This window comes from Phascolarctos cinereus, unplaced genomic scaffold, assembly GCF_003287225.1.
Source record: "Phascolarctos cinereus isolate Bilbo 61053 unplaced genomic scaffold, phaCin_HiC Scaffold_2;HRSCAF=192, whole genome shotgun sequence".
Taxonomy (NCBI): domain Eukaryota; kingdom Metazoa; phylum Chordata; class Mammalia; order Diprotodontia; family Phascolarctidae; genus Phascolarctos; species Phascolarctos cinereus.
In genome coordinates this window covers 171,071,809-171,084,696 of record NW_027555625.1, presented here as the reverse complement: position 1 = coordinate 171,084,696, position 12,888 = coordinate 171,071,809, and the positions used below count along the sequence as shown (strand labels likewise).

At 37.1% G+C, this 12,888-nt stretch overlaps 1 protein-coding gene across 2 annotated transcripts in view; it reads left to right on the top strand.

The window, feature by feature from the left end:
• Window positions 1-12,888, top strand: part of PLCB1 (phospholipase C beta 1) — an 870,456-nt gene that overhangs the window by 700,765 nt on the left and 156,803 nt on the right. For both annotated transcript variants that reach the window (XM_020985703.2, XM_020985722.2), the window contains exons 20-23: window positions 247-411; window positions 3,704-3,803; window positions 4,840-4,944; window positions 8,056-8,165. In XM_020985703.2, the coding sequence (XP_020841362.1) occupies window positions 247-411; window positions 3,704-3,803; window positions 4,840-4,944; window positions 8,056-8,165 (480 nt within the window). The remainder of the gene's footprint in view (window positions 1-246; window positions 412-3,703; window positions 3,804-4,839; window positions 4,945-8,055; window positions 8,166-12,888) is intronic.

Sequence of the window (12,888 nt, the reverse complement as noted above, 5' to 3'; positions counted from 1 at the left end):
CTCTCTTGTCAAAGTACTTATACAATTCTTATATAACTTCCTCTTACACAACTACTTGTTCAGACTTCAAGTCTTGTTCAACATTAATGCTTGTCCCAAAACCTTGTATTGATTTGGTTTCGGGGAAAATAATCATTTCACGGAATTTCTCAGCTTCTGGGCATTATGATTCAGGATCCAGAGCCTTAGAAGACATCTATATCTTGTCACCAAACAGGCACAACAACTTTTTTCTTCTTCTTCTAGATCATTTCAGGTCAGTTTCTTTCTGACAAAAAAGTTGGGACTTATGTGGAAATAGATATGTTTGGCTTACCTGTGGACACCAGGAGAAAAGCCTTTAAAACCAAGACGTCTCAAGGAAATGCTGTAAATCCAGTCTGGGAAGAAGAACCCATAGTGTTCAAGAAGGTTAGTTTAGTTTAGTTTTTGTTTTTGTTTTGTCTTGGAAATAGCTCTCTAGCTACTTTAATGGAAGTTCTTTGGCCTATTTATGAAACACAATGAAAAGTCCTTTTTTGTTTGTTGGAGAGGGCAGCTGGGTGGTATGGTAGATAGAGTGCCAAGGATGGAGTCAGGGAGACTCACCTTCCTGAGTTTAAAGCTGGCCTCAGACACTTGCTAGCTATGTGACCCTAGGCAAGTCACTTAATCCTGTTTGCTTTAGTTTCCTCATCTGTAAAATGAGCTGGAGAAGGAAACAGCAAACCACTCTAATATCTTTACCAAGAAATCACCAAATGGGGGTCATAAAGAGTAAGACCAGTGACTGAAAACAGCTGAACACAAAACTCTTAAGTATCTGAAGCGCAGTTTGAACTCAGGTCTCCCTGACTCCAGGCCCAATACTCTATTCACTGTGCCACTACCAGCATAATATGCTAATTTATATGTTTTCATTATGACAAAACGGGTGGAAATTATGGGGAAGGAAACCCCTAGAGAAAAACAGCTCAGGCTAGTGGGGAAAAAGTGGGGAATATCTGAGTTCAGTTTCTGCTTTTGACAGTGACTAGAATAGCAGATTTGAATGAGAAAAAAAAAAGGATTTCCCTGTGCTGATAAAATTACAATTTCTGAACAAAAATAAAAATAAGGTCCCTAGAAGAGGTTAGCATGGCCTTTTTAAAAGGAGGTTAATTAAAATCAAAACCTTAGAGCCTATTAATTATATTAATAGCTCACTTTTATATAATGCTTTAGGATTTGAATACATTTTCTCATCGATCCTCACATCAACCCTGTGAGGTAGATGTTACTGTTACCCTCATTTTATAGATGAGGAAACTGAGGCTCAGAGAAGAGTTATTTGCATGAGTTCACACAACTAGCAAGTGAGGCAGTATCTACCTACAGGTCTTAATAGCAGCCAGCTTGACTGGATTCTGCTTTAACAGCTCCAGTAGGCCACATGGGATTAGTTTCTTCACTCTGCATCTGTTATTGGCCAATAGCATTTCAAAAGGTTTTTTTAAACCTCAAAAACGCTCATATACATTGAGCCCAGTGAAGTCTTTATTTTAATATGCTTATATTATACAATCAGAGGTTAAATCTGTAAGAGGTAAACAAGTCTCTTAGTTATCAGACCAATTTTCCCATGAGCCCATGAGTTGTTACTTTTGGGAAGAAATCCTCTGACACAGTTTCTTATGAATTTGTTAGAAAACCATTTCTATTCTGCTAAAGCAGATCACCCCAAAGTGTCTAATCAGCTCTGGAAAATGCTGGTCAGGTTTTTCCCATCATTTCTAATTAGCAGCCAAGTCTTGTTGATTATTCAGTTAGAAGGCAACAATTTCTCCCATCCATTCTCTTCTCTATATTCACATATCTACTTACCACCCCAGTTTAAGCCTACATCATTTTTCACCTGGACTACTGTAATAGCCCTCTAATCAGTCACCACCTCCTTAAGTATTTCTTCTCTACAATCCATCCTCCCTGCAACTGCCAAATGTATATATGTATAATGTGTGTGTGTGTGTGTGTGTGTGTGTGTATATATGTATATATGTATATGTATGTATATATGCACACATACACACATATACATACATACATATATATACACACAAATATATATACATATTTACGATTGAAAGTTCCTGACTACCTATCTTTTCCACTTTTATACATTAAATGTAATCCCTTTCACATGTTTTTCAATCTAGCCAAAATTACCTTCTTGCTGTTCCTCACTTACACCATTCCATTTCCCACCTCCACACCTTTATACAGGCTGCCTCCCTGCCCCCATTCCTGCAGTGCATTCCCTCCTTACTTTCATCTTTTAGACTTTCTACTTTCCTTTAAAATTGAGCTCTAGTATCACCTCCTGCAGGAGGCCTGGTTCATTCAGCTGCTAGTGATTCCTATTCCAAATTACCTTGTATTTATTTGGTATATACTTATTTTGCACATATGTATACATGCCCGATATGTTGTCTCTCCCTACAGAATTTAGTTCCCTTGAGGCCAGAGAATGTTTCATTTTTGCATCTATAACCCTGGTGCCTACTATAGTACCTAGCACATAGCAGGCATTAATAAATACTTTTTGATTAGTTGATTAATTTTAGGCAGCCTAAGGTTCGCATTGTTTGTTGGCTTACACATTTCTGCCCTTGGCCTTGTCCATGCCATGGACACTATTTCTCTAATGAATGGAAGCCAGGATGGGTATTCTAAAAACTATTGCAAAAAGAAAACAAAAAGATTCCCATGAAAGCCAGATAAAACAAATCAGCGTAGTGGGGAACCCAATACCCCTGCAACTTATTCATTTAAATTTCAGCTTGTCATAGTATTTGGCCAGAAAACATATTCTTAGTTGTCACTCACTGTAAAATGACTGACTGGAGGAGGAGAAATGTTTGACAGGTTTCCTCAACACCAGCATGCCCTTTCTGGTCATCAAGGAGCCTACAAGAAGAAGAAACAGTATTTAAGGCATAGTCATTCATCAGTGTTTCTAATGTCATCGTATCCATTTATCTGTCCCTAAACTCTGCAGCCTTAAGGCAGTTGGACTAAAGCTAGAGTCATACTCATTTAGCCCCCAAAATATTCATTGAATATGTCAGTCTGTGCTCTATTACAGTCCCGATTATAGCAATAGCTTCCAAAGTTGTTTGAGATTAGATTCATGGCTGATTTCCAGCATGGCAAGGTGTGTGGTACAACAGAAATTATGCTGCATTAGAATTAGGGGATCTGGGTTCCAATCTCAGCTTTGCCACTCTCAGCTTTGTCACTACCTATATGACCTCAGGCAAGTCACTTCATGTCTCTGGGTCTAAGCTTCTTGATCTGTAAAATCACAGGGTTGGATGAGATAGCTTCAGAAAATCCTTTATGCTCTAATTTATGATGAGTTTATATACCTAAAACACCCTAAATGCCCTACCAACCAACCACACAATAACTGATAAGAAGATGATAGTCTATTATTGAAATTAAAACATTCCTAGGCTTTTTATTTTACATACATCCCTCGTTTTCTCACCCACCATAAAGGTAAATTATAAAATCCCTACTTAATACTATTATCTTTCACCTCTTATTTTTCATCTTCTTTCTCTTCATTGATTGATCATTTGAATTCGGTGGAACAATACATGATTGTTGAAACACACTGTAGTTTTTTAATGGAATTGATGCTCAGTGTTATAATTTGTCTGTATCCTAAATGTTTCTTTAGGTGGTCCTACCTTCTCTGGCATGTTTAAGGATAGCAGCATATGAAGAAGGAGGTAAATTTATTGGTCACCGGATATTGCCTGTACAAGCAATTCGACCAGGTAAAATTGTTATAATGAGAAACTTTGCGTTCCAATCAGTTGAGAAATTCCTCTCTCTCTCTCTCTCTCTCTCTCTCTCTCTCTCTCTCTCTCTCTCTCTCTCTCTCTCTCTCTCTCTCTCTCTCTCTCTCTTTCTCTCTATGTATATATATATACATATATATACATATACACATATGTATATATGTATGTATGTGTGTATGTGTGTGGGGTGTGTGTGTGTGTGTGTGTGTGTGTGTGTGTGTGTATAAATTGAGGTCTTGTAACACCTCCTATATGAGTCCTGGTGCCCCTAGCCGCTAGTGATTCCTATTCCAAATTACCTTGTATTTATTTGGTATATACTTATTTTGCGTATATTTATATATGCTGTACATATCTTTCCCTACAGAATTTAGTTCATATATATATATATATATATATATACATATATATATTATTTATACATAATAAATATGATATATATTATTTTGTTATTTTATAAAATACAATTTACTATAAGAAATAAATGCCTATATATTTGTAATTTTACCAGGTGACTTAGTAGCATAGTTAAGAAATTCATTTTATTTGGACATTTGTTAAGTAATTTTCATGTGAAAAATTATGAGCAGAAAGAATTTGGGAGACTGCTAAAAAATATATCATTCCATTCAATACAAAGTTATTGATGTTAATGAGAAGGAATAATCCAATTTCAGTCTATGAACAATTATTAAGTGCTTACTATATTTGTGGCACTAGGCTAAGTGTTAGGGATACAAAGAAAGGCAAAAAAGAGTACGAGCCATCAAAGAGTGGACTTTCTAATGAGGGAGATGACTCTTAAATAATTAGGCACATAAAAGTAGGCACATACAGAATAGATGAAGATAATCTGAGGCGAAAAGAAAGGCATCAGTAGCCAGGGGACTAGGAAAATTTAAAGGGACCAAGAAGGGGACCAGAGAATGTTTAAACATCATATGATGTTTACATATTAGAACAAATAAATGCATGGGTTGTGAATTTGAAATACTCTATTTTCACTTTCCAGGCTATCACTACATTTGTCTGAGGAATGAAAGGAATCAGCCTCTGATGCTTCCAGCAGTCTTCGTATACATTGAGGTGAAAGACTACGTGCCAGATACTTATGCAGGTAAACAAATATAACTACTTTCTATGTCACTGAATTTAGGACTTCATTTATGTTGATGCCTCTGTTCGAAGGAGACAAAACCTACTGCCTCTAACTTAGTTAATATGATTTGGAGCCATTTACTTAAGATGGCTTCTGTATGAGATAACCACAATAAACCCCAAATGTAGATGAGATGAGTTATTTTTGGTGATACCTACACACTATACTGGGGGCTAGGTGGCACAGTGGGTAAAGTTCTGGGCCTGGAGTCAGGAACACTCATCTTTGTGAGTTCAAATCTAGCCTCAGACACTTACCAGCTGTGTGATCCTGGGCAAGTCACTTAACCCTGTTTGCCTCAGTTTCTTCATCTGTAAAATGATCTAGAGAAGGAAATGGCAAACCACTCCGGTATCTCTGCCAAGAAGACCCTGAATGGGATCATGAAGAGTTGGGTATGACTGAAAAATAACTGTAAAGTGCTCTACTGAGTTGATTCAGTCCTTGGAGTGCCCATGCTAGTGCCGCCTTGTACCTTGCTATCTTATCAGAAGCAAACACCTCAGTGGGTAAGTCCTGAAGGGGACTTTTCTCAGCTCTTTCAGAATCACAACAACACAGAAGGCCAGCATAGACCCTGAACGAAGGAAAAACAATATAGCAACAGTGCTTAGGTAAGGGATTTAGAGGGAAATCAGGGACCAGTGCTAGGGCTCCCCCAAGTACTTCCAGCCTGAAAATGTCAGTGAATTTAACAGAGATGCTTTCAGTGGAAAGAAATGTCTCTAAGGCTGACACTGATTCAGATGTTAATTTAAGCATTTTCCTTTTCTGTTGAAATTGACAAGACTCTTTAAGTAACTGGGGAAAAAAACCAAAAAGCTTTCAGGAAATTGGGATTCTTTCTATAGCATGGCCGTGCATATATTTTTTTATTGAATATTTTTGCTGGATAGCCTATTTCTTTTTTGTATGGTGATCCAACATTGCATTTTGTTTCCATGAAATTATTTAAAGAGGCAGCATGGTATAGTTGATCAAGAACTGTTCTTGAAGCTAAGAAAACCTGGATTCAAACATCTCTGACCCACACTAGCTGTGTGATGTTGGGCTAGTCCAGGGATGGGGAACCTGCATCCTCAAGTGCAGCCCTTTGACTGAATCCAAACTGTTAATAAAAGGATTTGTTCTGTAAAACTTAGAGTCAGTCAAAAGGCCACACCCAAGGACCTAGAAAGCCACGTGGGGCTTCAGGCCACAGGTTCCCCACCTCTGGTAGCACCTTAACATCTCCCTGCCCTAAGCACATTTCTGAGATGTAATTTGTAGAGAAGTATCTGATCTGTCTTGGCAGGGGAAGCTTCTCATTGGGAACTACCTACAGAGATGAAATCACAAATCCAGTCAAAACCAAACAAAATTATATTACGCAGCACAAAAATATGGATTTGTTGTGGAAGGTTAGAACTGTGAGGGACCCTAAAATCTTATTTTATAAATGAGAAAATTGAGGTCTAGTAAGGTTAAATGACTTTGAGTCACTTGTATCTCTCCTCAGTTTGAGCTTCCAAAAAGTTGAGATTCATCATGGCCAAATCGAGTACAAAAATTCTATATGAGGATCCATTTAGAAAATGGAAATTGAATGTTTAGGCCTCTTCCCTATATGTCAGAACAATGATCCTTAGCAATCAAGCATTTTGTTTGATCAATGCCAATAGCCAGTTACTATCTTAAATGTGTGTATAGGTATACATATACATATACATATACATATACATATACATATACATATACATATACATATACATATACATATACATATACATATACATATACATATACATATACATATATACATACATACACATACACATATACATATACATATACATATACATATACATATACATATACATATACATATACATATACATATACATATACACACATATGTATGTGAGTCTGTTACCAAGATTATATGACCTTATACTGGTGTAAAAATATGAACCCAGATTTTATATCCCCAGAAGTTAGGTTACCATAGATCTTATATTCTAGAAATAAGGCACTTTTTACTCCTATTGAAGGACATGTCAATAAATATTAATGTTATCTAGCATTTTAAGTGAGAAATACAAAATGTTTCATTTTTTAATTAAGAATAGGAACCTAAAATTTTAAAAAACGGTAAAAACTTATTAAATAAAATTTAAAAGTTACATCAGTTCTACATAAGGAAAAAAGATAGGTAGTGGGGGAAGTTGGAGAGGAAGAGAAAAAAAAGAAGAGAAAGCATAAAATTAAGAGAAAGATAAGATTTAGGTGCTGCACTGGAAAGGGAATCAAGAAACATGGATTTTGCTTCATCTTTGTAGGCAAACTAAGGGGACCATCCTCAGAAGTCAGGACTACCAGGTTTCAAGAGCTACCTCTGATACATATTGATTGTGTGACTCTGACAAGTCACTCAGGGCACGGTCCTTCATGGCCTCAGACAGCTGTCTAAGGCTATAAGTTGTAAGATAATTGTCTATCTGCATCTCCGTAGAAGTTTCTTTATGGGAAGTTCCCAACCCTGATTAAATCACAGTTCTGTACCAAAAATGTGTGAATATATGTGTGTATAACATTTCTTAAGTTTAGGTGCTCTTTCCCCAGTGCTGATTGCAAGTACTCCACCTCTTAGTGAAAGATTTAATTAATTTTCTGTGGAAAAAAAATTTCATCACCTGATAGCAATCCTTATAATGATGATGTTCTTCAAACTTACACTGTTCATTGGAAAACAGTCCATCACCTTTGAGTATATAGAGAGACTCAAAGTATTTCCACGTGAATAGGAATTTCAGATTTTTTCCCCCTCTAACCATGGTCTTTAAGAACTCAACTGCCTCCACATCAATGCAATAGTAATAGTAATTTAGTGGGATCAGTGTGTGAGGGTACGATTAGTATTTACTACACACGTATGTTTCCACATGTATATATGTTTCGGTGTATGCATATATATATATATATATTATATATATATAAATATAAGTGCATATGTTTATACACTCATAAACATGGATATATAGATTTTAATATCAGCAGAAATTTGATCTGAAATGTTTGCTTGATTTTCAGATGTAATCGAAGCATTGTCAAATCCCATTCGATATGTGAACCTGATGGAGCAAAGAGCCAAGCAGCTGGCAGCGCTGACCCTAGAAGATGAAGAAGAAGTAAAGAAAGAGGCAAGAGAATGTTTTTCAATGCACTTTAGATAGAACTGATTGTCATGCCTAGTTAATGATTATATTGAAATGACATTAGATCATTTGTGAGAAAAGAGAAAAGCTAATCATCTGGATTTAGAGCATCATGAATACAAAACAATATCTGAATAATTAACTGGCTCTTTCATGTCTCATCCTGACATTTTGGCATTTTGTAGAAATCCCCATCATTGTCATCATCATAATAATCATCACCAGTAACATTTATATAGTACCTACTATGTGTCAAGCACTGTGCTAATTTCATTTGATCCTCATAACAACTCTGGGAGGCAGATGCTATTACTATCCCTATTTTACAGATGAGAAAACTGAAGCAAATAGAAGTTAAGTAATTTGCCCAAGGTTACATAGGTAGTGTTTATTTGAACTCAGGTCTTTCTTACTGCAGATCCGGTGCTCTATTCACTGTGCCACCTAGTTGCATCTAGGCATAACTGTTTTGTATACTCTTTATTTTGCAAATACACACAACTGAATCTACCTTTTACCATCTTTTAGGAGATCACTTCTAAGTATAAAATCTCAAGGAAAAAAAAAGAATCTTAGTCATTGAATATTTTTGTGTTGAACATTTTGGAGTTTAGAGGGGACCAAATTTTAGAGTTCAAAGGGGACTCAGCAGTCTGTTAGTCCAACCTAAAGGGATCCACATTGTTGCCTACCTCACTAGTGGCCATCCAGGGTCTGTTGAAGACATTCTGTGAGGGGGGAACCCACAACCAATGAAAGCAATCCATTTCACTTTGGTGCAGCTCTAATTGTTAGGAAGTTCTTCCTGATATTTGCCTCTATGCAGCTTTCAACCATTTCTCATTGTTTTCCCCCTTCAAAATACAAGCGAAACAAATGTGAGTCCTTCTACATGACTGCCCTTCGGATACTGAAAGACAATTATCATGTCACCCCTGAGTTTTCTCTTCTTTAGGCAAAACATACCCAATTCCTTTAAATGATTTCACGTGATGTGACCCTAAGGGACCTTAACCATCCTGAGTGTTTGCAAATGGACACTGATCAGCTTATGAATGCATTTTTCCAATCTCTGTGCTCAGAACTGAGCACAGTATTCCAGATATGATCTGACCAGGGTAGAGTATAGATAGACTGTTACCTTCTTCTTCCTGGAAAATACATTTTTTTAAAAGCAGCCCAAGACTGAATTGGCATTTTTAGATGCTTCATTTTTATTGAGCATTAAGTTCACCAAGACATGCATATCTTTTTCAGATAAACTGTTGTCTTAGCAGGCCTCTCTGATCTTTTTCTGTTGAATTTCACCATGTTAGATTCAGCCCAGGGCTCTAGGCTTTCAAGATCTTTTTGGATACTATATCATCCAGTGTGTTAACTATTTATCCCCAATCAGTGTCATCTGCAAATTTGTTGATCTCCCATTTATACTTTGATACAAAAGTCATTAAGCAACATAGGACTAAACACAGATCCACTAGGTACCTTTAGCCAAAATGACATTGAATGATTAACAGCTATTTTTTGAGTTCAGAACTCCGAGTCTCTTCATTTTTCCATCTAACTGTAAATGTCATCTAGCCTATGTCTCTCCATTTTTTCCCCATAAGAATAGCGTGAGACACTTAATTAAATGCCTTGCTGAAGTCTAGATAAATGATAGCTATAGCATTCCTCTCATCTAACAGTTTAGTTACCCTCTCACTAAAAGAAAATAAAGTTAGTTTGGCCTGACCTTTTCTCTATTTTTAAAATTTGTATTATTTATTTTAACATTTTTTAAATTGAGTTCTGAATTCTGTCCCTCCTTCCAGTCCCCCCACCCACCTATGGAGAAGGCAAGCAGTATGTTTCTGACTACTGCTTCCCTTAATTTACTCTCCCTTTTATCACCCCACCTTTTCTCTTATTCTCTTCCCTTCCTACTACCCTATTGGGAAAGATAGATTTCTATTACCAATTAAGTATGTAAATATATTCTTCCCTCTTTGAACCAATTCCAATAAGAGTGAGGTTCAAGCATTATGGCTCCCTCACCCTCCATTTTTCCCTCCACTGTGAAAGCTCTTCCTTGCATGCCTTATTTATGTGAGATAATCTTCCCCATTTTTCTTCTTCCTTCCATTCTCCTTCCTTCTTCTTTTCCCAATGTATACCTTTTTCACTCCTTTTTTTTTGACTGACCCAACATAACTGACTCACACTATACTCCTTCTAACTGCCCTAATAGTGATGAATGTATCATCTTCTCATATAGGAATGTAAACAGTTTCACCTTATTGAATCCTTTATGATTTCTCTTTCATGTTTACCTTTTTAAGCTTCTCTCGATTCTTGTGTTTAAATGGGTCTGATCTTTTCTTGATGAATCCATGCAGGCCTTTTGTTGTCATCACTTTTTCAGATGTTTATTAACCATTGTTCTAATGATTTATTCCAGAATTTTGTAGTCTCTATTCTCTTCCTTTTCTTGAAAATCAAGGCAACAGTTGCCTTCTCCATTTCTGCTCTTCCTCTTCTACTCACCATGGTCTTTCCAGATCTTGTTGACAATGATTCAGTGATCACAGCTGCCCATTCATGAAGTTTATCTGGAACAGGGTATTTTTATTCATCAAGAGCTCCCAGGTGGCCTCTTCATCTTCCTTGCCCCTTAGTCATTTTTTTCTCTGTCATTTATAGTGCAAGGCTCATTCTCCATGTAGAAGAAAACAGACTCAAGATAATAACTGAGCTGAGATCTGATACATTGCCCACATGAACTTATCCACCGAGGCCTCAGTTTCCTCATCTGTAAAAAGACAAAGTGGCATTAGATGATCTCAGGGGTCCCTTCCAGCTTACCTTGGCAATTTTTCTAGTCCTAGCCATTTCGAGGTATCCCCCTCCTAGTTGTGCTTGTGAATGTCTAGACTGGTACCATGCCTCAGCTATCTTCTTGTCCTAGAACATATACCTCTGCTGTGCCAGCCACTTTCTCTCATCGGTGAGTTCCCAGGGCCTTCATTTTGGGGACCATGACTCATTCCCCTCCAAGGTATACTTCTGATTCTTTGAACATCACTAACATGCCTCCTCATAGCGACTTTCCCCCTCACCTTTTCCCTCCCCACTCCTCCCCCTTTTCAGTTCTATTTTATACATTATCTTCCTCCATTAAAACATTGTGTCTTTGAGGGCAAAGACTCTCTTTCTTTCTGTTTATATTTCTATTCCTAGCACTTAGCACAGTCCCTGGCAAACTGTTAAGTGCTTAGTGAATGTTTATTGTCTGCCTTCACAGTCTTCTTACACCTTACTCACCTCTATGTATATTTCAATCCAGTGAAACTGACCTCTTTGCTGTTTTTCAAGTAAGATACTCCATCTCTTGGCTCCAGACATTTTCAATGGCTGTCCCTGGAATTCCTGCAATTCTCTCCTTCATCGTCTCTGCCTCCTGGCTTCCCTGGCTTCCTTCAAATCCCAGTTGAAATTCCACCTACTGCAAGAAGCTTTTCCTGATTCCCCTTTAATGCTAGTGCCTTTACTCTATTGATTATGTACAATTTATCCTGTATGTATATGTCTTGCTTGTACATAGTTGTTTTCATGATATTTTCCCAGACAATGAGCTCCTTCATAGCAGAGACTGTCTTTTGCCATTCTTTGTATCCCCATCGTATAATGTACCATTCTGCCTGGCACATTTTCAGTCTTTTTTTTTTTCAGTTGTGTCCAATTTTCTTGTCCCATTTGGGATTTTCTTGGCAAGATTCTAAAGTGGTTTGCCATTTCTTTCTCCAGCTTATTTTACAGATGATGAAATTGAGGCAAACAGGGTTAAATGACTTGCCCATGGTCATATAGCTTGTAAATGCCAGAGGCCAGATTTGAACACAGGAAGATGAGTCTTCCTGACTCCAAGCCCAGCATTCTATCCATTGTGCCATGCTGCTCCCCTGCACTGGCATATAGTAGGTACTTAATAAATGTTTGTTGACTGACCACTGTCAATTTTCATAGTCACATCCAATCCTGGTGAATAATACTGAACTTTATCCATCTTGACAATACCTTTTTGAAGAGTCGTATTATGTTCTAACATTCATTTTGACATACACTTTTGCTTCTACTTTACGTATCTTTTTAAAATCTAAGTTAGTCTCTTCAGAATTTTTTCCCTTCTCATTAAAATTGTTACTGTGTCTTCAGAAGTCTTTTCTTGAAAGTTTCCTTTCACTCCTGTACTGACTTGGCCTTATAGAATTTTAGTCCTTCTTCTGAACACTTTGAAACCTGCCCTCCAAAAGTGTGACATGCCTGTCAAACTATATTCAGATTTCCTCTTCTTTTCTAACACAAACCCTAGGAGAGAGTAGTCCTTTCTTCCCAAAAGGGGTTCCTATTATTTTTACCTCAGCAAGCAGTTGCTGCCTATAAGTTAGAATTGGAAACAGAAGAGAATTCCCCCCAGTTGATTCCTCCACATTGTCTCCTACATTGCTATGATAAAAAGTCATTACCACATATTAATAATAACATACACTTATACAGCTCTTTAAGTTTTCCACATTACTTTTATTCACAACAACTCTATAAGGTAGATAGTGAACATCTTATTATCTCCGTGTTACAAATGAAAAAACCGATAGCCATATTAATATAGGTGAACCTTTCTGCACTTAGACTGGTAAAGTTGGCATCTGTACATGCAAATGTTATTGCC